General features: G+C 37.1%; 3 protein-coding genes across 3 annotated transcripts; all 3 read left to right on the forward strand.

The window, feature by feature from the left end:
* Window positions 1–713: 713 nt before the first annotated feature.
* LOC143621124 (thioredoxin-like protein CXXS1) lies at window positions 714–2925 on the forward strand. The gene is made up of 3 exons (XM_077092640.1): window positions 714–974; window positions 1682–1804; window positions 2685–2925. Exons 1-3 carry the CDS (start codon window positions 873–875, stop codon window positions 2835–2837), a joined length of 378 nt encoding a protein of 125 aa, XP_076948755.1. The 5' UTR covers window positions 714–872; the 3' UTR covers window positions 2838–2925.
* Window positions 2926–8039: 5114 nt separating this feature from the next.
* Window positions 8040–10919, forward strand: LOC143621125 (transcription factor ILR3-like). Its single transcript, XM_077092643.1, has 5 exons — window positions 8040–8312; window positions 9705–9758; window positions 9835–9906; window positions 10014–10176; window positions 10401–10919. The coding sequence occupies exons 1-5, from the start codon at window positions 8164–8166 to the stop codon at window positions 10677–10679; spliced, it is 717 nt and encodes a 238-aa protein (XP_076948758.1). The 5' UTR covers window positions 8040–8163; the 3' UTR covers window positions 10680–10919.
* Window positions 10920–16094: 5175 nt separating this feature from the next.
* LOC143621238 (protein translocase subunit SECA1, chloroplastic-like) lies at window positions 16095–21946 on the forward strand. The gene is made up of 5 exons (XM_077092735.1): window positions 16095–16214; window positions 16298–16478; window positions 21535–21605; window positions 21685–21752; window positions 21835–21946. Exons 2-5 carry the CDS (start codon window positions 16301–16303, stop codon window positions 21944–21946), a joined length of 429 nt encoding a protein of 142 aa, XP_076948850.1. The 5' UTR covers window positions 16095–16214; window positions 16298–16300.
* The last annotated feature ends 2555 nt before the right edge of the window (window positions 21947–24501 follow it).

Here is a 24501-nt window from a genome sequence, read left to right on the forward strand (position 1 = left end):
GGATTATATAGAGACTCGATTTAGTTAGAAACGGACACAAACAACTTCCATTTAACTATTAAATAAAAATCCATCTCCATCTAATAAATAAAATAGATAATTGTCTCTAATTGCAATACTTAATTAATTAACGAGAGGTAAGGCTGTCTATCCTTATGGGGTAGAGGTAAGGCTGTCTACATCTTACCCTCCTCAGACCCTACTATAGCTTTGCTATTGGTGGGATATACTGAGTACGATGATGATGATGATGATGATGATGAATTAATTAACGAGAGGTCGATCCATTAACTCGAATCCCCCCCTTCCGATCCATTTAACATTGTCTTTAAAGAGAATGATTTATGTATGAATATAATTTTTTATGCATATATGAAATTATGATTGACATGTGGAATACAATTTATAAGTCAGAAAAGATAGGATCATAAAATATTAAAATAAAGTTATGAGATTTAAATGATGAAGATGATGATGTTAAAGGAATGAAAGGATACTAATTTAAGGTTAAAAGACTTGGTATGAAAATGATGAAAATTAAACCAAGTTTTATATGTTATCTAATTTAAATAAAAAACATTGAAAATGTCACTTTTGACTTTTGATATCTATTGGGAAATATACTCTAATGATTTATTAATCTATGTTACTTATCAACAATTATTAAATTTGTTTGTATCTCATCAGATGTATCAGTGCAAATGACAAATCATACACAATACCTGTGGGCTGTGACACCTTCAAGAATCTGCTGGAAATTATTTTTTAAAAATGGGTCCCAATTTATGTTTATCCGAAACAATATTTATTGCTATTATAAACTTAATTATTTCATAAGTTACCAGTAAATAAATCATTGAAAAAGAAGGAAAATGGATGCTGATCAAGAAATCCCAAATCCAAGAGTTGCCAAGATTAATTCAACTGAAACATGGGATTCATATCTTCAACAATCAATATCTGATGGTACCCCTGTAAGTATTTGCATCAATTAGTTATAATTTATTAAATTATATCCTAAAAATATGAACTTTTTATAAAATTTTTCATTTGATCTTATTTTTTTGCTAAACTGTTATTAGTATATGCATATTTATCATCTTGAATAATAAGTCCTAATTTTTTTCTTCAATATTTTTTTAGGTGTTTGTGTGGTTGGAAGTGGAATACCTAAGAATTTATTCAATTAAACACTAAAAATATCAACTTTTTATAAATTTTTCATTTGATCTTATTTTATTGCAGAAACTGTTTTTAGTATATGCATATTTATCAACTTGAAAAAAAGCTTTCATTTTTATCTTCAATATTCTTTTAGGTGTTTGTGTAGTTGGAAGTGGAATACCTAAGAATTTATTCAATTAAACACTAAAAATTTAAACATTTTATGAATTTATTCTATCTGATCTTATTTTATTTCAGAAACTGTTATTAGTTTTTTGTTGGTTGTTATATAAACTGTAAAGGGTATTTTTGGAATTCTGATTCTTATTGTCAGATTTGAATTCTGATTCCAAATCTCAAATTCCATTATGAGATAGGAATCACCTGTAAAAAAAGGTCAAGTCTTTTGGTGTCTTTTTGTTACTTCTAAGTGACAAAAATTCATAATATGCAAATCAATTTGGTGTTTATATTTTATTGTGTATACTTAATGGATTTGTGTTTATATTTTTTATAGATTGTGGCTCATTTTACTGCATCATGGTGCATCCCCTCTATTGCCATGAACCCTTTTATAGAAGAACTGGCCTTAGTTTACAATGACATAATCTTTATGACAGTTGATGTTGATGACTTTAAGGTAAATCTTACAGCTTACATATTATTCTTGGCGCGTTTACACCACAATTTAGTAGTTGTAGCGCAACATGCGTTACGAAAACGGTGGTTCTTTTTGTTCAAAAGTCTATTTCTTTATGGGAAATTGATAGGGAATACAAATAAATACTTGATGCGTGTTTTTGTACTTTATTTTGATTCTCAAAACTCTAGAAAATATCTTTTTAGTGAAAACTCTATATTTTCTTTTGAAATTGATGTGAATATGTTCTTTTTGGTGATGTGTTGAAATATGCACCAATTGCTATTACTTGTTTTAGACTCTAAAGCTTACATTTTAAATTAACAAACTTTTAATTCTTGCTATTGTATATGCATCTAGTGACCACTTCATCATGTAACTGATATTTTCCTATACGGTTGCCACGTCATCATCGTTCGTGAGATCGCCACACTACCCAATTTAGAAGCTGTAAAAGGTTAATTACATACAATAGCATGATTTAAAAATTTAGTATGTTTGTAAAGTTAGTTTTTTTATAGTCTAATATATATAATAGTGCGATGCTATACAAACACAACCCAAAAAATACACAATTGTCACATCATATGGACCCTATAATGTTATACATGCCATATGATTGCATACGGTGGCCTGTATGAAAGGCGGAAAATAGCATACGCGCGGCAAACCATATGTACTTTGTCGGTGGTCTTAGCAGTCATTTCTACGTTAGTCAAACATGTTATATGGGTCATACGATTTGGTATTCGTACGACCCGTATGACAATTTATGCACTTTATACAGCCTATATGACACATCAGTGGTGTCTGTTTATCCAAACCATATATACTTTAATGTAATTTACTCTCATCTTGAAAAATTAATAAACAATTGTAGGAAATAGCAAGCAAATATGAGGTGAAGGCAATGCCAACATTCTTGTTAATAAAAGAAGGTGTTGTAGTTGGGAGACTTGTGGGAGCAAATCCAGAAGAGATCAAGAAAAGGATTGAGACCCTTCTTCAATCCAACAGCCAATTTGTTGTCTAGTGCTACTCCAACTTGTACCTTGTGCTTCTTTTCTTGTACATTTCTATCCCCAATCAACTTGGTTTGTGGACCCTTTTGTGATTATTGTTTGTACAAAACTTTATTGTGTGAGATTGGTTTTTGTTCACCCAATTTGATCTTTTTGTGAGTGGTACATAAAGCATATTGTCAACTCAAATAATAAGTTTTTCAAAAGGGAAAAGATATCCTTACATATATATTAATATGATTGGTAATTTTAATAACATTATTTTCATTCAAAACAACCCATGTGACATTTTTTTCAACATCATGTTCTAATATTACACAAATATGTAATCATTTCTGTCGAAGCACGAAATGAATCTTACCTGATCCATGACGATGTTTCCACGGATTTTCGAGATGAACGAACCACGTCTTGATCTTCTTCTTCTGCGGCAGCGCCTGTGACCTGCAATGCTGGGACCTGCAATGGTTTCGGGGGTGTGGAGGCGACTGCTAAGATATCCTGAGGATTTCTTGTTCACAGACACAAAAAGGTGGTGGTGGCTCTTATTGAGCATGACCCTTGATAAGGAGGTGGAGACCTCCTTATATAGAGTCTCATGGCCACTATCATGGTACCCTAATGGGCCTAGCCCAGTTAGGGTTACCTCCACAAAACCCCCTCAGCCCAATAACGTTGTATTAGTCCGTGTAATAAAATAAGCCAAACATAATAGATTTAGGGTCGTAGAACCGGGTTTTAGTACCATACCCCTACAAGCCCCCCAAGTCCAGTGTTGCTCCTGGGCGCGCAAGCGTCTAGGTGGAGCGCTGGACTTTATAAGGTGTGAGGCGGTTTTTTCCCTTTTCTTTGGCCTTGTCTTTATTGTCTGAGTTTTTGGAGGTTTTTCCCATGATGGTGACAAGCTGTAAAAATAATGAAGCCTGCGCGTAAGGCGGCTTACGAGCTATAATAATAGAGCCTGCGCGAGTGGCGACTTACGAGCTAAGAATAATAATGCCTGCGCGCGAGAGGCGACTTACGAGCTAAGGATAATAAAGCCTGCGCGCGAGAGGCGTCTTATGAGCTTTGAGAATAATAATGCCTGCGCGCGAGAGGCGACTTACGAGCTAAGAATAATAAAGCCTGCGCGCGAGAGGCGTCTTACGAGCTGTAGCATAATAAAGCCTGCGCGTGAGGCGTCTTACGAGCGATAATAATAAAGCCTGCGCGCGAGAGGCGTCTTACGAGCTGTGAGAATAATAATGCCTGCGCGCGAGAGGCGACTTACGAGCTGTAGCATAATAAAGCCTGCGCGTGAGGCGTCTTACGAGCGATAATAATAAAGCCTGCGCGCGAGAGGCGTCCTACGAGCTGTGAGAATAATAATGACTGCGCGCGAGAGGCGACTTACGAGCTGTAGCATAATAAAGCCTGCGCGTGAGGCGTCTTACGAGCGATAATAATAAAGCCTGCGCGCGAGAGGCGTCCTACGAGCTGTGAGAATAATAATGCCTGCGCGCGAGAGGCGACTTACGAGCTAAGAATAATAAAGCCTGCGCGCGAGAGGCGTCTTACGAGCTGTAGCATAATAAAGCCTGCGCGTGAGGCGTCTTACGAGCTAAGAATAATAAAGCCTGCGCGCGAGAGGCGTCTTACGAGCTGTAGCATAATAAAGCCTGCGCGTGAGGCGTCTTACGAGCGATAATAATAAAGCCTGCGCGCGAGAGGCGTCTTATGAGCTTTGAGAATAATAATTGAGCTGGCGCGTGAGGCGACTTACGAGCTGTGAAAGTAATAAAGCTTGCGCGCGAGAGGCGTCTTATGAGCTTTGAGAATAATAATGCCTGCGCGCGAGAGGCGACTTACGAGCTAAGAATAATAAAGCCTGCGCGCGAGAGGCGTCTTACGAGCTGTAGCACAATAAAGCCTGCGCGTGAGGCGTCTTACGAGCTAAGAATAATAAAGCCTGCGCGCGAGAGGCGTCTTACGAGCTAAGAATAATAAAGCCTGCGCGTGAGGCGTCTTACGAGCTAAGAATAATAAAGCCTGCGCGCGAGAGGCGTCTTACGAGCTGTGAGAATAATAATGCCTGCGCGCGAGAGGCGACTTACGAGCTAAGAATAATAAAGCCTGCGCGCGAGAGGCGTCTTACGAGCTGTAGCACAATAAAGCCTGCGCGTGAGGCGTCTTACGGGCTGTAAGAATAATAACAGCTTGCGCGCGCGGCGTCTTATGAGCTGTGAATAATAAAGCCTGCGCGTGAGGCGACTTACGGGCTGTAAGAATAATAACAGCTTGCGCGCGAGGCGTCTTATGAGCTGTAATAATAGTGGAGCTTGCGCGTGAGGCGGCTTACGAGCTACTTTATGTCATGCGCCACGTGCAGATGTTGCATGCGCGTGCGCGTAGACTTTGGTTTTGTGTTATGCGCCACGCGCAGATGTTGCGTGCGCGTGCGTGTAGACTGTGACATGTGTGAGCATGTGATGCGTAAGCATGTGATGCGTAAGCATGTGTAATATGCGTGAGCATATGTGATGCGTGAGCATATGGTATGAGGATTCCCAACCCCTAAGTTTGGCACGTAGCCATATGGGATATTATGAGGATTCCCAACCTTGAAGTTTGGCGCGTAGCCATATGGGATATTATGAGGATTCCCATCCTTGGCGCGTAGCCATATGGGATATTATGAGGATTCCCCACCTTGGCGCGTAGCCATATGGGATATTATGAGGATTCCCAACCTTGAAGTTTGGCGCGTAGCCATATGGGATATTAGGAGGATTCCCAACCTTGGCGCGTAGCCATATGGGATATTAGGAGGATTCCCAACCTTGCAGTTTGGCGCGTAGCCATATGGGATATTAGGAGGATCCCCAACCTTGAAGTTTGGCGCGTAGCCATATGGGATATTAGGAGGATTCCCAACCTTGGCGCGTAGCCATATGGGATATTAGGAGGATTCCCAACCTTGAAGTTTGGCGCGTAGCCTGATGCGCGCATGCACGGCGATAGAGTGGTGACTCGTGAGTGCGCGTGCATGGCGGAGGTCTCTTGCGCAAAACCCAGATGGTGGTTTCCGCGGCGGCACATGCACGGCTGCGGAGTGAGAACCCACGGGCGTGCGTACATGGCGGCGGAAGTCTGGTAATTTCTGGATCTGCAATTTTAGAGTCAGATCTGCAACTTTAGACCTAAAATCCAGGTCTGTAATCTAGACCTAGATCTGTGAATCAGATCTGGACAGATCTGAAGCCCGGAGCAGATTTAAAACCATCACAGATTCGGAGATCTGACCATTCGAATCAGGCCGTTTCTTCTTGCCCAGATCTGGAAGCCTCTTTTTAGATCTTATGGATCTTTTTGAGCTTTAATAGAACAAGCTTTGAAGCCTTTTTCTGTAAACTTCCAGATCTGTGTTTTTCTTGGGAGAGATCTGACAGCCGAGATGAAGATCGAAGGGCAGTTCGTTGCCGTCCCACGGATGGCGCCAATGTCGAAGCACGAAATGAATCTTACCTGATCCATGACGATGTTTCCACGGATTTTCGAGATGAACGAACCACGTCTTGATCTTCTTCTTCTGCGGCAACGCCTGTGACCTGCAATGCTGGGACCTGCAATGGTTTCGGGGGTGTGGAGGCGACTGCTAAGATATCCTGAGGATTTCTTGTTCACAGACACAAAAAGGTGGTGGTGGCTCTTATTGAGCATGACCCTTGATAAGGAGGTGGAGACCTCCTTATATAGAGTCTCATGGCCACCATCATGGTACCCTAATGGGCCTAGCCCAGTTAGGGTTACCTTCACAAAACCCTCTCAGCCCAATAACGTTGTATTAGTCCATGTAATAAAATAAGCCAAACATAATAGATTTAGGGTCGTAGAACCGGGTTTTAGTACCATACTCCTACAATTTCCTCAAAATTGGCTAACAACCGTACGAATTTTGGGACACTTGAATATGGTTTCTAATAATAGATAGATGGATGCTTTGTAAGTTGTTCATGTTCACATGTTAAACTTTTATTAGAAAAACAAACGGTTCACAAACAACTAACCGAATGAGACTAACTCTTTGTGTGTTTGTTCATTAACGAAATGAACTTGTTTGTGAAGGGTTTACGAACACAAACGAACGAACACAAACATTCTTTTGTTTTAATACGCTAAACGAGAAGTGAGGTGGTTGGTGTTAGCGGTTATATCCGATTATTATGTTTGTGTTAGCGTTTTATTTAGCATTCATATAAATATGTTAATTTCGCATATATATTAAAACCTTTAATGAATAAACATATACAAACAAACATTTTATTTGAACGGCCAACTGAATTCTTCAAATGGGTTACTGACTAAATTCACTACATCGAGATATACTCATCTTTCGATCCGGGAAAAACCTCACCTCAAGCACGCCCGTGCGGTGAGATAAAACCCGTTTAGTTCAAGGATCCAACTAGTGAAATCCATATACTCGTCTAGTCTCTCATCATCACCCTTAGTGTCTCTGAAACTAAATATTAGGGCTAGAAACCAAATCTGGGCTCTCTTAGTTAATCAAACATTAAGTAATATAAATGGATGTAAACAACCATATCATCAAACGTTCACGTACACAATTAAACTCATTCATTTAGTTAATCAAAAAAAGTTCCTTATTCTCATCCGTTCTTTTAATCAACTAATGAACGTAAACGAACTTTCTCATGAACGGTTCGTTGTTCGCACAATTCTTTCATATCATTAGATAGTGTTGTTAGTGAAACAAGGTGATAGTAAAGGATCTATCGTGTCATATATTATTATTATTATTTTGATCGGTGACTTTCACAGTTAAAAGTTATCTCACTGCGCGAACACGTCCCGCCCTGCCACCCTACTCAGGCCAACTATGTTGATATGATCGGGATCCACGCTGACATCCGAGTTTGACTTGATGATCCCGGTAAAACCCAGTTGGCTAACCCCGCCCGAAGACACGACATATTTTAATGGTCTAGTAAAATCCGATCAGAATGAAGATTCAAATCCAGGACATCCTGGTCATCCATCATATTTCTTATAATATTTCTTATAATTGGGGCAAGCCCGGCTGGTTTATTATTATTATTATTGCGACGTGTAAAGCTAAGAACAACACCCGCCACCCAGTAACCAATCCCAAATCCAATCTCTTTCTTTTATCGATTCAATTTCTAACCCTAAATTCCCAAATTCTCATTCCCACCGAATAATAATATTAATAATAAAATCTCTTCATTCATTACAGTTCTCATATCTCAATTTCATGCCCTAACTACTTCAATATCACGCCGGAGTATTTAATTCAAATTCCGGCAATTGATTTCAATGGCTGACGATTCCAACAACGATGGATCGAACTGCTTCTTCGATTTCAGTTTAATCGACCAGTTTTCGGTTCCCGGAGGCGAGCTTCCGTCGCTTGAACCGGAGTTTCAGTGGTCGGCTAATCCGTTCTCCGGTTCAACTAATTCCAGGTCAATTTATTCAATTTTTTCATGCAATTAGTTTAATTGTTAATATACATGTTTATCTTTTGTTGAAGTGTTTATAAAATTTTGATGCCTTGGATAATATAAGGTATTTGAATTTTAGGGGTGTGTTTATGAATTATGTAAACAATAATTAAATTTGGGGGGTGGATCAAATGGATTTACAATATTATTTATTAAATTCATGAACACAAATTTAACGGGGAAAGTTAACGAACAAATAAAATTAACGCACTAACTGTGCGAATCAAGTAGTGTAATTATATATACAAGTAGTGTAATTATAGTGTAGTGTACATAATTACACTACGTTGTAATTACATAATTACACTACTTGTATATATAATTACACTACTTGATTCGCACAGTTAGCGTGTTAATTTATTTGTACGTTAACTTTCCCGTTAAATTTGTGTTCATGAATTTAATAATTAATTTTGTAACCATATTTTATTTTAATTTTGTTATTTTGGGGTTGTGTTCATGAATTTGATAATTAATTTTGTAAACATTATCTATTTTGATTTTAGGGTTGTGTTCATGAATCTAAAAATTAATTTGTGTTCATGAATCTAAAAAATAATTTTGTGTTCATGAATCTAATACATACTATTGGGATACCAACGATTGGTATAGATTTTTTTTTAAAAGAGAAATTGCTATCATCATGCCAAAATAAAATTACAAGTTTGGATTTTATGAGCCAATTTGATAATTAGTTAAACTATCTTTAAAATTGATAACCATAGTTGAGGTTGCAGGAATGAATGAATACATAAGCTTGTTATATGTTTTGTTGCCTGGGATGGGCCGATTCGGTTTTGGGTTAAAACCAAACCAAGAACTGAAATGTCGGTTTCTGAGTTTTTCAAAACTGTTCGCCTGTTCGGTTTTGGTTTATTCATCTGGGCTTGGAACATTTGGGCCGAAAAATAAGTTGGCCAAAGATCTTTTTGTTAGCTAATAAATAGTTGATTAGTATACATTTGGGATAAAATATCTAGGTTAACAATGTAAACTATTATGAATTATTTATTTATAACTTGAAATAAAAAATAAAAGTCTGTAAGATCGGTTCAGTTTTTACGAAACACATAAAATCAAACCATTGGTTTTTGTTTTGGTTCAGTTGTTCCAGGTTAGGTTTTTTCAGTTTCATGCAAAGCTGCTATGTTTGGTGTTTGAATGTGACTAGGGTGATTATCATGACTTGCAGAGTGACCATAATCGGATTTGAGTGTTTTGATTATTTATGGTTGAAGTATTTACATTTGAGAAAAACTGTTACAAGAGTAGTTTTATTTAGTTACCACTTACTAGAGTAGTTTTATTTAGTTTCATCATGATAATCTTGTGTGTTCTCTTTTACTTTTCCAGTAAAGGATTTGAAGATTCATATAATGCTACCAAGGAGGAGGATTCTCGAAAGAGGTATTTAAAAGTACAAATAAATTATTTTCAGTTTTTATTCTTTCAGTACATCCATGCTTATTAACTTTTGTTGTAGGGCAAATCCTGGATCATGCTCCGAGTCTAAAGCATGTCGAGAGAAGAAACGAAGGGACAAATTGAATGACAGGCAAGCTATAGTTTTATGTATACCATACTTATATCGCATGCATGTGAATTTGTATTCTCCTAATATGGTAAATAATAACTTTTTTGTGTTTTATTATTGTTTGAAAGGTTTCAAGAATTGAATGAAATATTGGACCCGGGAAGATCAACCAAGACGGATAAGAGCGTTATATTGGCGGATGCTATTCGAATGGTCACTCAGTTAAGGAATGAAGCTGAAAAGCTTAAAGATTCTTCACAAGATTTGCTAGTGAAAATCAATGAATTGAAGGTAAAAATGCAATTTTGACTTAGTCTGTCAAATGTACATTACTTTTAACCTCAAAAGATTCTATAATTGGTAAGTTTTTCTGCATAAAGTTTATAACTTTATCAATCTTTGTTACAAATTGTGACTTGTGTGGACAAGTCGAGTCTTTTTACAACCTGGTCTATTTCAATTCTTATTTGAATTGTGGCGAGTTTGACCATAAAAGCTGTACTTTATTATGTCAGGTTGAGAAGAATGAGCTGAGAGATGAGAAACAGAAGTTGAAGTCAGAGAAAGAGAGACTCGAGCAACAACTGAAAACCGCCTGCTGCCACCCGCCTCCGGCCGCCTATTACCCGCCAGTGCATCCTGTAATGCCAGTCCCAGTTCCTGGGCCCGCACCCGTTGGCGGCAACAAGTACATTCCGTACATGGGATTCCAAGGAGTGCCCATGTGGCAGTTTGCTTCCCCTGCTGCAGTCGATACCTCAAAGGATCATGTTCTTCGGTCGCCGCTTGCATAGAACAAATCTTTTAATTTATGTGAACATTAAACATACTTTTGCCTAATGATATGAGCTACTGATGGATATCATCATGATCAGTTTAGTGTAATTTGACTTGTTGGTTAAAAACTTAAATGTATCCAGATTTTGACCTTGCTGGATGTTTGGCACAATGGGCTTGACTTTCAAGTAGTCAACACATTGTGGTAATGTAGTGTCATTAACTGGAATTTTGTGTGTATAACTTATTCTATCATTATATTGTTGGGTGTGAACTGAAGTCTGAAATGTTTTGAGGTGGTTTGTTTTATTGGTTTCATGATCCCATAGTATGTTTGAAGTCATGTTATTAATTAAACTTGATCATCTTTAACATAAATGTATTGGAATCATCCTCTACCATGTAGGTGCTAACTAAGAGTTGATAAATATGAAGCGATCGAGTGTAAAAATACGTCTTTTGTTCTCAACCAAATCTTGACCCAATTGACACATCTCGTGCGCGTTGTGACAATAATTTGCTTCACTAGAGAATTCAATATACGTACAAAACATAAAATAGTGTTTTATCTACATTATTATAGTAAAAAATTAAATAAGTAGCATCATATAAGTGTATATAATGGTCGAAAAAGCTTAGTACAATATAATGACAGAATAAGTCGGGACTATGGCCGTCGACTACCCTGCCACACCCTTGGGCCGGGCCTGCCTGATATATCCGCAATGGATTGACACGATTGCTTAAGTGTAGCCTTTGATATGGTTAGACCCTTGATTAGAAGAGTAGGTGGAAGAGTTTTCAGGCCTAATTGTGTTCTTCAGTATGAGAATTATTCGTTTTTCGGTCCGACTTGGCTTCCGGCCCCAACGCCATCTCCATCCCCTCCATCTTCTCCACTTCCGACGTCTCCATCGTCTCCGTTTTCGATATCTTCGGGCAAGTGTTTTTTTTAGCTTCTTTTGATCAGGGCCGGCCCAACCAATCTTGTACATATATACTACAAAAAACATGTCTAAAGACAACCTCATACAGGCACGAAACGCCTTCTCTACTCCCTTCTTATATTCTTCACTAGAGTCGTCTCTGAATATCTGGATGAATTTTTTTTACTTCCGCTATTGTTGACATTGAATGGTCTTAGCATGACCCTATAACTATGTTACACTCACCTCTCCAAAGACCTCTACAGACTAGGGTGCTCATCGTGTCGAGTGACTTAATCGGGTACGGGTAACATCCAACCAAGCGAGTTAAGTAGTTAACGACGCACCGACAAAATCGAGGGGCTGGTTGGAGATGTCTTATCTAAACAACAAGTGTTTACACATTTTACCCTTCGTGTTCTATAAAAAAGTAAATTTCATTTTTCGTCTTTTACATGTGTAAAAAAACTCACTTTTGAACCAAATAAATCACGACAAGCATCCAACCGCCGTCCGCAACCGCCGTACTACCGACCTACCACCGGCAGCACCGCCGTCCACGACGTCACGAACCTTCTCAATCACCTAATTCAATTACTATTAGATTCATCCGACCGATCTACAGTTACTTTTATCAACAAACCCTAAGTCAGTGTAATACTCTCTCATATCTTCAAAATCCTTCATAACTTCTCATTTTTTTTAATTAATTAGAAAATTAAAATGAAATACACTAGTCGAAACCCTAACTCTGCTAATTTAGCTCAATTTTCATCGATTAAGCCAGTAACTGTTGGTATTTATTCTACCTGATTGATGCTGACGTGGCTTCTGTTGATGACATGAATCTTTTACTATTAGTTAGTTAGTTAATTAGAAGAATAGTTAGTTAGTTAGTATAGTTAATCAGAGTTCGGTTACAGTTCGGATTTGACCGGTTTCGGTTCGGTTAACCGGTTTTTGTGGAGAAAATTACAAACTGGTTCCGAACCTACGGTTTCAATTGATTCCGAACCGGTTTCTACATAAGCGGTTTCAAACCAGTTCGGTTTTGGATTGCTTTTCGGGTCGGTTAACCGGTTTATTTGCCCACCGTATATAATGTATGTTTAATTCACTGAAGTAGTTAGAAGGTGTGATTGTAATAATGTTGAAGTACTTGGAAACGATAGAATCTGAAAAAACGTTGTTGAACTTGTTCCGTGTGCTTTGGTGTTTGTGTGTGTTTTTGTTGTTATTGTGAGATGAATTTGGAGCTCAGTTTCTTATTGATCAGGAAGCATTAGATATCATCAAGTAGATTACAACTGGCATATAGTAAGCACAATGTTGCGTAATATGATGACAAAACGTTACACGATTGCATAAATTGGTAAGAACTTTAGCTGTTATCCAGATTTTTATGTAGCTTAGGACTTAAAAGCCTCAACACGTACCAGCTTACGAAGATGGATGCACATTGTTTACTTAACTGAAGTAGTTAGAAGAATGTTTTAACATTGAAATACTTTGAAGTTTGAACCATAAGATGTGAAAATCAGTACTGATTTGAACTAATATTGTTGAAGTGGTTCTTTATACTTTGCTGTTTGTGTGAATTTGGTTGTTTTTGGGAGATGAGTTTGAACTTTGAAGTTCAGTTTTTTTTATTAATTATGCAGCATTACTTATCACAACACATAACACGTCACACTTGTGGCATCATATATACATTTAGATCACAAATGACACACCTTAACTGTTTATTTAAACCTTTAGGCTCAACGACTTCAATATTTGCTAGTTTACAAAGATGAACACACATTGTTTAAAGTTTGAAGAAAGTCCAATTCAAGATGCTATTTCCAGAATTCGCTTTGCTCCAGTTTCCAACAATCTCCTCATCTCATCCTGGGATAGTGTAAGTAACCTTTTTTTATTGTGAGTTAGGGTCTGCGTGTGCAATTCTTGATACTACATATTCAGTGTAATTGAATAATTAAATATTGTGTTCACAGAGTCTTAGATTGTATGATGTGGATGGATCTAAACTGGCTTTCGAAGCTTCTGGGGAAGCAGAGCTTCTGGATTGTTGGAGATCCATGGGGGAGGCGGTTGCATTTAGTACCGTTTCTGATTGTTCCATAACCAGGTTTGTTTTCAGGTTTAAACTTTTTTGATTAAATTTAGTTGACAAGTCAAAGTTAATGCTCGATATCTTGAAATAAATGTGTTTTTAGGTTTTGATATTAGTATGCTTTAGTGAAATGCATAATGATGATATTGACAAACGTAGATGTTCAGACCATTTTAAATGCAACTGTGTTACATACAGGAATCAGTAAAATTGCTGGAAATCATGATGATTTAGCAACATGTGTTGAATATTCTGATGCAACAGGTAACAACTATTACTTTCAGATTGCTAAATGTATGCTGATGCCAATTTTTTTTATCTAGAGTAAATTACACTTTTCGTTCTTTTAGTTTGTACCATTTTCAGATATCGTCTTTAAACTAAGGAAATAATAAGAAACATTCTTATGCTTATTCTTATGTTTATATATTCTTATGCTGCTTATGTTTATATATGCATATGCTTATGTTTATATATTCTTATGCTTATGCTTATGTTTATATATGCTTATGCTTAAATATACTTATGCTTATGCTTATGCTTATGCTTATGTTTATATATGCTTATGCTATTTTTATGATTATGCTTATGTTTATATATGCATATGCTTATGCTTATATATTCTTATGCTTATGCTTATGTTTATATATGCTTATGCTTATATATTCTTATGCTTATGTTTATGTTTATATATGCTTATGCTTATATATTCTTATGCTTATGCTTATGTTTATATATGCTTATGCTTATATATTCTTATGTTTATGTTTATGTTTATATATGCTTATGCTTATATATTCTTATGTTTTTATAAGCTTATGCTTATATATTCTTATGCTTATATATAAGCATAAGCATATATATAATCTTATGCTTATGCTTATGTTTATATATGCTTATGCTTATGCTTATGCTTATGCTTTTGTTTATATATTCTTATGCTTATGCTTATGTTTATATTTATTTTACATGTTACTAGGTTGAGAGCCAGGATAGCTAGAGATACAAGATTTTATTCATGGATCAGATGGACTAGGAGACTTAAATCTACCAGCCCCAAAATCAAAGAAAATAGAGAAATCCGCATCTGAGTTTTTAGTTGATACGATTTCACAATATCCTAGTGAAGTATCTATACTTGCACTCGGCCCGTTAGCTTATATATATTCTTATGCTTATGCTTATATATAAACATAAACATAAGCATAAGATTATATATATGCTTATGCTAATGCTTATATATGCTTATGCTTATATATTCTTATGCTTATGCTTATGTTTATGTTTATTTATGCTTATGCTTATATATTCTTATGCTTATGCTTATGTTTATATATGCTTATGATTATGCTTATGTTTATATATGCTTATGCTTATATATTTTACATGTTACAGGGTGGACAGCCAGGATAGCTAGAGATACTAGATTTTATTCATGGATCAGATGGACTAGGAGACTTAAATCTACTAGCGCCAAAATCAAAGAAAATAGAGAAATCCGCATCTGAGTTTTTAGTTGATACAATTTCACAATATCCTGGTGAAATATCTATACTTGCACTCGGCCCGTTAGCTTATATATATTTTTATGTACACGGGTATCTTAAATTCACGAAATCGATCCATGAAATCACATCCCAACATCTTGGAATCGTCAATACATATCCAATTAATCATTTCATTGGTTCACCGAAAAAAACAGTTTATCAATCAATTTTTTACTTTTTTTCACGAAAACCGTTTTTGAGCGTTTTAAGTTTTTGGCTGAGCGTTTTAGTTTTTTGGCTGAGCGTTTTAGAATTTTTTGCCTTTGAGTGTTTTTGTTTTTGCCTTTGAGCGTCTCGCGTACCTATCGTACGTTAAGCAATTATTGTACAGTGACCTCACCCATTATATATGTATGTAGTTATGTTATGCTATATAGTGTAGCCTAGCCTAGCATAGCATAGCATAGATCGTTGCGTCACAGCATAGCATATGCAATATTGAGTTCTTGTTTTTATAAACATGCATACATATGCACTTATACATACATATGCACTTACATGTGTGTGAATAATATTTTTTTTTAAACTAAAATCACGTATCCTTTTATATATAACACAAACCGAGCTACATCTGGATAATGGGTAAGCGAGCAACAAGCTGCGCCGCTATCCCCTTTTGAATCGCAAAGCCTATTCTACTAAATATAAATTCTTGGTTCCTCGGGCTCTGCGAGTCACTGTGGACCACCTTCTGCACCCGCTTCAAGAAGCGAACCACCTCGTGAGCTTGGGATCCAAAAGTGTCGAAGGCAAATGGAATGAATATGTGCTGATTCTCCAAACACGCTGTCTCATGCTTAGCAACCTTCCTAGATTCCGCTCTCAAAACCGCCAAATATTTGAACTTCCAAATGTATACAGCTGCGCGGGCGAAGTGGGAGGCAAGGGGATCCCGGAAGTACCCGTTTCTTTCTCAGTCTTGAAGATAACATCTTTCGAATATTTGGCGGGGATCGAATTCAGGTTTAAACTCTTGTCTTATATTTTTCTTTCTTAATTACATAATTACAAATTATTTAAATCTTAATGAACATTAAAACTGTTAGGGCATGATGAGAGCTTTTAGAGTTGAGGATCTACCGATTGAATCAAAAATGCTGACAAAAGCACTCGATGAAGCCCAAAGAAAAGTGGAAAATTACTTTTTTGACATCCGAAAACAGTTATTTGAATATGACGAGGTTTTGAACAGTCAAAGAGACCGTGTTTATACCGAGAGAAGAAGAGCTTTAGTGTTAGGTTCGGAGTCACACACAAACACGAATACAATAGTAAAACCGAAAGAATAAACGAAAGAGACACAAGGATTTAAGTGGTTCGGTCACGGTGTATGACCTACGTCCACTGTCGATAACTAGGGTTTTCTTATTATTGAGTGATACCAACTTACAAGTACAGGAGAGAATATATAGACTAGACAATTAGGGTTTAACCCTTTAACTAAACTGGGCCTGATTAGAGCTTTTGGGCTTGGCCAAAACTCAAACAGCTTAAACTCCTAATTCTGTCTATTCGTCTAAACCGGACCCGACCCATGATGGATCGGAGACCACAACATAACAATCTCCCATTTGGGCTTCGAGACATCTTCTCTAAACCACCACTTGGATGCGTCAAACATTTCAACCTGCTCCCATTTGGAGACGTAAAATGTCTTCACCTGCATTGCCTTGTACATGTAAAATAAAACCCATCTGGTTTTGCACCTCCTAGTTACCCTTCGCCTTCTCAACATTATTCCTGAAGGCCTGCTGAAGCTCTGCACAGCTTCAGCTTATCCAGTATCACTGGCTTGGTGAACATATCTGCTGGATTCTTAGCACCTGAGATATTTTTCAAACTGAAAACACCATCACTGATCAAATCTCTGACAAAGTGATATCTCCTCCCGATGTGCTTAGTCTTCGAATGATAGACTGGATACTTCGCAAGTTTCACTGCACTCTCATTGTCACAATATAAGAAGAACTCTGCCTGTTTCTTTCCCAACTCTTCAAGAAAAGTTCTCAACCATACTAATTCTTTACTTGCTTCGGCTGCTGCCATATATTCTGCCTCAGTGGTTGATAAAGCAACACTTTTCTGAAGTCTGGACATCCAACATACTGCTGTTCCCCCAACTGTGAAAACATAACCAGTAGTGCTTTTAAACGTCTTCTTACATCCACCCAGATCAGCATCTGAATAACCCCTGAGAATTGTATCCTTCCCCTTAAAACATAACCCCAAACTGGAAGTACCCTTTAAGTATCTGAGTAACCATTTCACCGCTTCCCAATGTTCCTTTCCCGGATCCGACATAAAACGACTAACTACCCCGACAGCATGAGCAATGTCTGGCCGTGTACAAACCATGGCGTACATGAGACTGCCAACAGCAGATGCATACGGAACTTTAGGCATCTCTGTTCTTTCTTCCTCTGTTCTGGGAGACTGGTCTTTGGTAAGTTTGAAATGACTTCCCAAAGGTGTGTTTCTCGGTTTAGTCTTCTCATCATTCATCCTGAATCTTTCTAACACTTTCCCTATGTATTTCTCTTGGGATAGTGTTATGGAGCCATCTTTCTTTCTGGATATACTCATCCCCAAAATCTGTTTGGCTGGACCAAGATCTTTCATCTCAAATTCATCAGACAACTGTTTCTTCAACTTGCGAATCTCCTTCATATCAGATCCTGCAATTAACATATCATCTACATAAAGAAGTAGAATGATATATGAGCATTTAAACTTCTTTAAGTAGCAGCAATGGTCGGCCTCGCATTTCTTGTACCCAGTTCTCACCATAAAATCATCAAACTTTAGGTACCATTGCCTAGGTGCCTGCTTCAAACCATACAAGCTTTTCTTCAATTTGCAGACCCATTTTTCTTTCCCGGCAACCTGAAATCCCTCAGGTTGTGCCATATAGATCTCCACGTCAAGATCACCATGTAAAAATGCTGTCTTAACATCTAATTGCTCTAGATGTAAATTTTCTGCAGCAACAATACTTAAGATCAATCTGATGGTGGTCATCTTCACAACTGGAGAGAATATTTCATTATAATCAATTCCCTTCTTTTGCTGGAAACCCTTGACCACTAAACGAGCTTTGTATCGTTTAGACCCATCATGTTCTTCCTTGACTCTATAGACCCATTTATTCTGTAGAACTCTTTTATCTGGTGGAAACTTGGTTAAAACCCATGTCTGGTTTTTACTCAAAGAGTTCATCTCCTCCTTCATAGCATGCTCCCACTGGAGCGAATCTTTCAACTTAAGTGCTTCATAATAATTCTCTGGCTCACCATTTTCAGTTAAAAGGAGATAATTAACTGAAGGTTTGTAACGTACCGGCTGTTTAGAAACTCTGGTGGACCTCCTAACCCAGTGCTGAGGCGGGTCAGGTTCTTGTGGAGACTATTCATCCTCAGACTCTGAACTCCCACTGTCAGAGACTCCCTCTGACTCTTCATTTCCACCAATATCATCATCTTCAAATTCAGGAACTGTGGTTTCTTCAGTTTCTGTCTCGGGTTCGGTAGCTGACTCAACTGTCTTTTTCTGAGCATCAATTTCATATTCAACCTGCTCTTTCTGAACCCTTGATTTTGAAGTGTTTCTATCTTTGTATAACTCAGCCTCATTAAAAGTTGCATGCTTGCTTCTGACTACTTTTCTGCTTTCTAAATCCCAAAGCCTGTAGCCCATTTCGTTTGACCCATATCCAATGAAAACATATTTTTTAGCTTTAGCATCAAGCTTGTCATTTTTCACTAGATCATAAGCGCTACACCCAAAGACTTTCAAATGCTTATAATCTGCAGCTTTACCTTTCCACTCTTCTTCTGGTGTCTTGAAACCCAGCGGTACTGACAGTCCCCGGTTAATTAAATAAGCTGCAGTGTTAACTGCATCTGCCCAGAACGTCTTTGGAAGCCCGGCATTAAGTCTCATACTTCTTGCCCTTTCATTTAACGTCCTGTTCATTCGTTCTGCCACTCCATTTTGTTGAGGAGTGCCAGGGACTGTAAAGATCATCCGAATACCGTACTCTTCACAATAATCACGGAATTCTTTGCTAACGTATTCACCACCGTTATCCGACTTCAAGCATTTCACCTTCAAATCAGTTTCCAATTCAACAGCAGTTTTCCATTTCTTAAAAGTATCAAAAACATCAGATTTATTTTTAAGAAAGTAAACCCATACCTTGCGTGTCGAATCATCAATGAAGGTGACATAATAGTGCGATCCTCCCAAAGAAGAGACTGAAGTTGGTCCATAGACATCAGAGTGAATAAGCTCCAATTTCTGAGCTTTCGGTTGTTTTCCGGTCTTCACAAAAGATACTTTCTTCTTTTTACCGAAAACACATGGTTCACAAAATTCAGATTCAACCTTCTTCAGTTCTGGAATTTTTCCTCTAGCAACGAGCATTTTCATCCCTTTTTCACTCATGTGGCCGAGTCGTTGGTGCCACAAACTAGACTGACTCGGTCCACTGGTCACTGCATTTACCCCATCAGCTGGAATTTCAACCATGTATAAAGTGCCCTTCTTTTTACCTCTGGCGATCACAAGATTCCCTTTCACAACTTTCCATTGACCCCCACCAAACATAACATCATATCCTTGGTCATCTAACTGCCCAATAGAAATTAGCTTTCTTCTAAGGCTAGGAACGACCCGAACATCCTTTAGAGTCCATGAGGTGCCCAATGAAGTTTTTAGTTCAATATCCCCCATCCCCGTGATATCAACAGCATGATTATTAGCCAAACGAACTTTACCAAAATTACCTGTTCGGAGATTCTTCATCTTCTTCGTGCTATAAGTGGCATGAAAAGATGCACCAGAATCCATAATCCATGAATCTGTTGATTCTTCAACACAGCAGATAAGAGTCTCTTCTGAACCTTCTGAATCATCTGAACCGGTGGCCAGATTAACTTCCTTCTTAGATTCTTTCTTTTCTTTTGAAATTGAGGGGTTAGGGCATTGGTTTCTGAAATGCCCCATTTCTTTGCAATTCCAACACTCGATGTCTTTTCTGGGCTTTGACTGACTTCTTCTTCTAGACTTTGACCTACCCCTGCCATTACCTTTCTCTCTTCTCCTACCTCTCCCTTCGGTGCTCAATATAGAACTAGATGTCTCACCAGAATTCCTTCTTCTTATGTCCTCCCCTAAAATCAAATCCCGGACTCCTTCAAAAGTAAGCTTAGTATTCCCAGAAGAACTACTAACTGCAGTAACAGTCCCTGACCAACTTTCGGGTAACGAGGATAACAAGAGTAACGCTTGAACTTCATCATCAAACTTGATATCAACAGAAGACAAACGAGAAATAATAGTGTTGAAGTCATTAACATGAGAGGTAACAGATGCCCCTTCCTTCATTCTGGTGTTAACTAGCTGTCTAATCAGAAATACCTTGTTTGATGCAGAAGGCTTTTCATACATATTTGACAAGGCTTTCATAAGACCATACGTGGTAGTTTCATTTACAATATTGAATGCCACATTCTTAGCTAGTGAGAGTCTAATAACAGCTATGGCTTTTCTGTCAAGTACCTTCCACTCATCATCTTTCATACTTTCCGGTTTCCTCTCTTCTAGTGCTTCCATTAAGTCTTTCTGACATAGCAAATCCTCAATTTGCATTTTCCACCATCCAAAATCCTGACCATCAAACTTCTCAATCTTGATCTTTCCGTCCTCAGCCGTTATCCAAACTGAGTTTTGATTACAGCAAACAACCAAACTACCTAAGGAATAAAAGGACTGGAAACTGATCAGAAAAAACGAACCAGCAGCTGCGGAACCCTAAACAGCGGCGGCGGAACTGTAGCGGCGGCGGCGGTACTGTAGCGGCGGCGGCGGTACTGTAGCAGCGGCGGTGGAACTGTAGCAGCGGAGCAGCGGCGGCGGAACTGTGTGTATAATCGAGAACCAGGCTCTGATGCCAATTGTTAGGTTCGGAGTCACACACAAACACGAATACAATAGTAAAACCGAAAGAATAAACGAAAGAGACACAAGGATTTAAGTGGTTCGGTCACGGTGTATGACCTACGTCCACTGTCGATAACTAGGGTTTTCTTATTATTGAGTGATACCAACTTACAAGTACAGGAGAGAATATATAGACTAGACAATTAGGGTTTAACCCTTTAACTAAACTGGGCCTGATTAGAGCTTTTGGGCTTGGCCAAAACTCAAACAGCTTAAACTCCTAATTCTGTCTATTCGTCTAAACCGGACCCGACCCATGATGGATCGGAGACCACAACATAACATTTAGAATCTGAAGATCTCCAATCTCTAATTATTGAGTATGCTGAACTCACAATGGATGACATATTAGAGGTTTTAATATATTGCTACTTTTGATTTTTATTTATTTATTATATAATTTATTTATTAATTTATTTTGGAATTTTAAGAGGCAAATATTGGTCCTGATACTCCTAAAGAAAACTGGGATTTTGAAAAGCTTATTGCCAAACTCCAGCAGTAAGTTCATATTTCGATATCTGTTAATTATTTTTACCTCTTTATGTAAGAGTACTAATTATAATAACTTATTTGACTGCAGGTACTGCTATCTGTTGACTGATTTGACTCCAGATTTACTCGCGACCAATTCTTCGACTTATGAAGAGTTGAGGAATTATCTTCGTCTTCGTGGACGAGACAGAAAAGGGTAATTATTGCTCTTGCATATACGGGTGCAAACGAGCCGAGCTGCTCGCGAGATACTTGAGATCGGCTCTTAAAAAACTCAATCGAGCCGAGCTTAAACGGGCCCGAGCCCTAAAGTGAGCTCGTTTAATAAAGGAGCCCGAGCTTTACTTATCGAGCTTGAGCCGATTCACGAGCTTAAATGAGCCTGTCATTTATATAAATTATACAAGTCATTAATATAAATTTTACGATATGTATCTATATATCTTTAATAATTATTAATTAATCTATACAGTGTTATGAAAAAATAACTAAATAATACAAAATAACTAAATAATACAGTGTTATGGAAAAATAACTAAATAATATAGTGTTATGAAAAAACAACTAAATAATTATTAATTAATCTTTAATAATTATTAATTAATCTATACAGTGTTATGAAAAAATAACTAAATAATACATAGTATGTTATATATAAAATTATAAATGGAAAAAAACTATATAATAATAATTATAAATATATAAAAATTAATTAAGAAATAGTAAAAGACCCAAGCATGAGCCGAGCTTGAACAACTACAAACGACTAACGAGCCGAGCTCAAGCTTTAGAAATAGAGATCTAAACGAGCCGAGCTCGAGCTCTGTGAAAGTTAAACGACTCAGGCTCGGCTCATTTGCACCCCTACTTGAATATATAAAAGAAAGTCAGTGGGTTGACTTGTTGACTTTATGAACTACATTATAATTTACATAAACAAGCATGCAATTTATTTATAGGATATTGTGGATAGAGAAGCACCAGGATTAATGAAAGAAGCGGAAAGATTCTTAATATTGAGCAACATAGATCGGTTATGGAAAGAACACTTGCAAGCACTTAAATTTGTTCAACAAGCTGTAGGCTTACGTGGATATGCACAATGGGACCCGCTTATCGAGTACAAGCTTGAAGGATACAATCTCTTTATTGAAATGATGGCACAAATAAGAAGAAATGTTATATACTCTATATACCAGGTTCGTCATCACTTCTTCGATATATAATTATATTTGTTTGATATCATAAAAGGAAATTTTTATTTTTGCTGATTTTTCGATAACTGCTGATGTGGCGTCTTTATTTCTAGTGTTAATTTACATGTAAAATTAGTTAAAAATGAGACTGGTTGCTAAAATCTAGGGGTGTGCATGAATCCGAAAAAACCGATTCGAAACCGAAAAAATCGAAAAATCCAAACCGAATTAGAAACCGATGGTTCGGTTTTGTATTTTATTAAAAACCGCGATGTTGGTTTTGGTGCGGTTTTGTGTATTGAGAATAACCAGAAAAACCAAACCGCACCGAAATAACCAAAAAAAACTTTAAAAAACCGTAATAACCGAACCGAACCAAACCGTAATCATTAAAACCAAACCGACCTATAACTATTTGTTTAATTCTTTATGCGATTAATGATAACAACATATAATATTGCTCTATTAAATGTGCATCGTTTATGTTGAATTGCTTTTTAGTTGAATCTTTTATGTTCTATCCACTTGAATTTTTTTATTTTATATTTAACGTTTTCTATTGAATTTATAACATTGCATGTAGGCATATTTTTTAGCTCTTAATATTCTATGCACAAATAAACATTATTTTGTTAATCATTATTTTTTTAAGAAAAATATTAAGCCCAATTGGATATCTTGGGTCAAACTTTTTTGGCCCAAAATACGAGTAGAAAACCCTAACTGAACCTGAAAACCGAAAACCAAAAAAACCGAAACCGAATGGTTTTGAAAAATCGAAAAACCGAAAGTTTGGTTTTCGGTTCGGTTTTATCCCAAAACCGCACCAAACCGCACCATGCACACCCCTACTAATATCAGTAATAAGTTGTAAGTAAATTTTATATTTTGTATTAGATGATTGTTATCTGATTTTTATTCTTATCTCAGTTTAAACCCGTGATGGTGAAAGATCCTGCAAAAACCCGCAAAGATGGTTCAAACGGGTCGGTTCCCCCATCGTAATCTGTCAGCTCTGAGGCCAAAGTATGACGTGGAATTTGCAAATATTATTTTTGAGTCCTCAAAGGAGAACCCGTAATGTGTATCATATATATCTTTGAATTCATCAGCTTCTAAAGATTATTTCATAGAGCTCATGTTATGAAACTAAAGTTACAGAGCTAGTATATTACTCTCTTACAATCTTATTATTTAATTGTAGAATACATGTTGATGGTGATGGTTAAATATAAATGTTGATTCGGTTGTGGGCGTGCATGAGTCGGGTTGAGAGCCTTAAACCGACCAATGTGCAGTCGGAGTTCAAATATTGTTGATTCATTTGAGGTTACATAGTCACGCATTATCAAATCTAGTGTTAACTGGTGATGGATATTAATATATAGCATATGTATAAGGGTGAATACGATTTTTTTTTACTTTGTTACTGATTTTTTATAAACTTTTGTTTTATAAGATAAAAATATTTTAAGAAATAATTGTCTTACTGTTGGGGTTTATTTTGGTGGTTTGTACTTGTTTTATATTATTGTATATCGATAAGTGTTTGGACATGT

Source organism: Bidens hawaiensis, unplaced genomic scaffold, assembly GCF_021521415.1.
Source record: "Bidens hawaiensis isolate Kalapana, Puna unplaced genomic scaffold, B.hawaiensis_p1.1 tig00002772_1, whole genome shotgun sequence".
Taxonomy (NCBI): Eukaryota; Viridiplantae; Streptophyta; class Magnoliopsida; order Asterales; family Asteraceae; genus Bidens; species Bidens hawaiensis.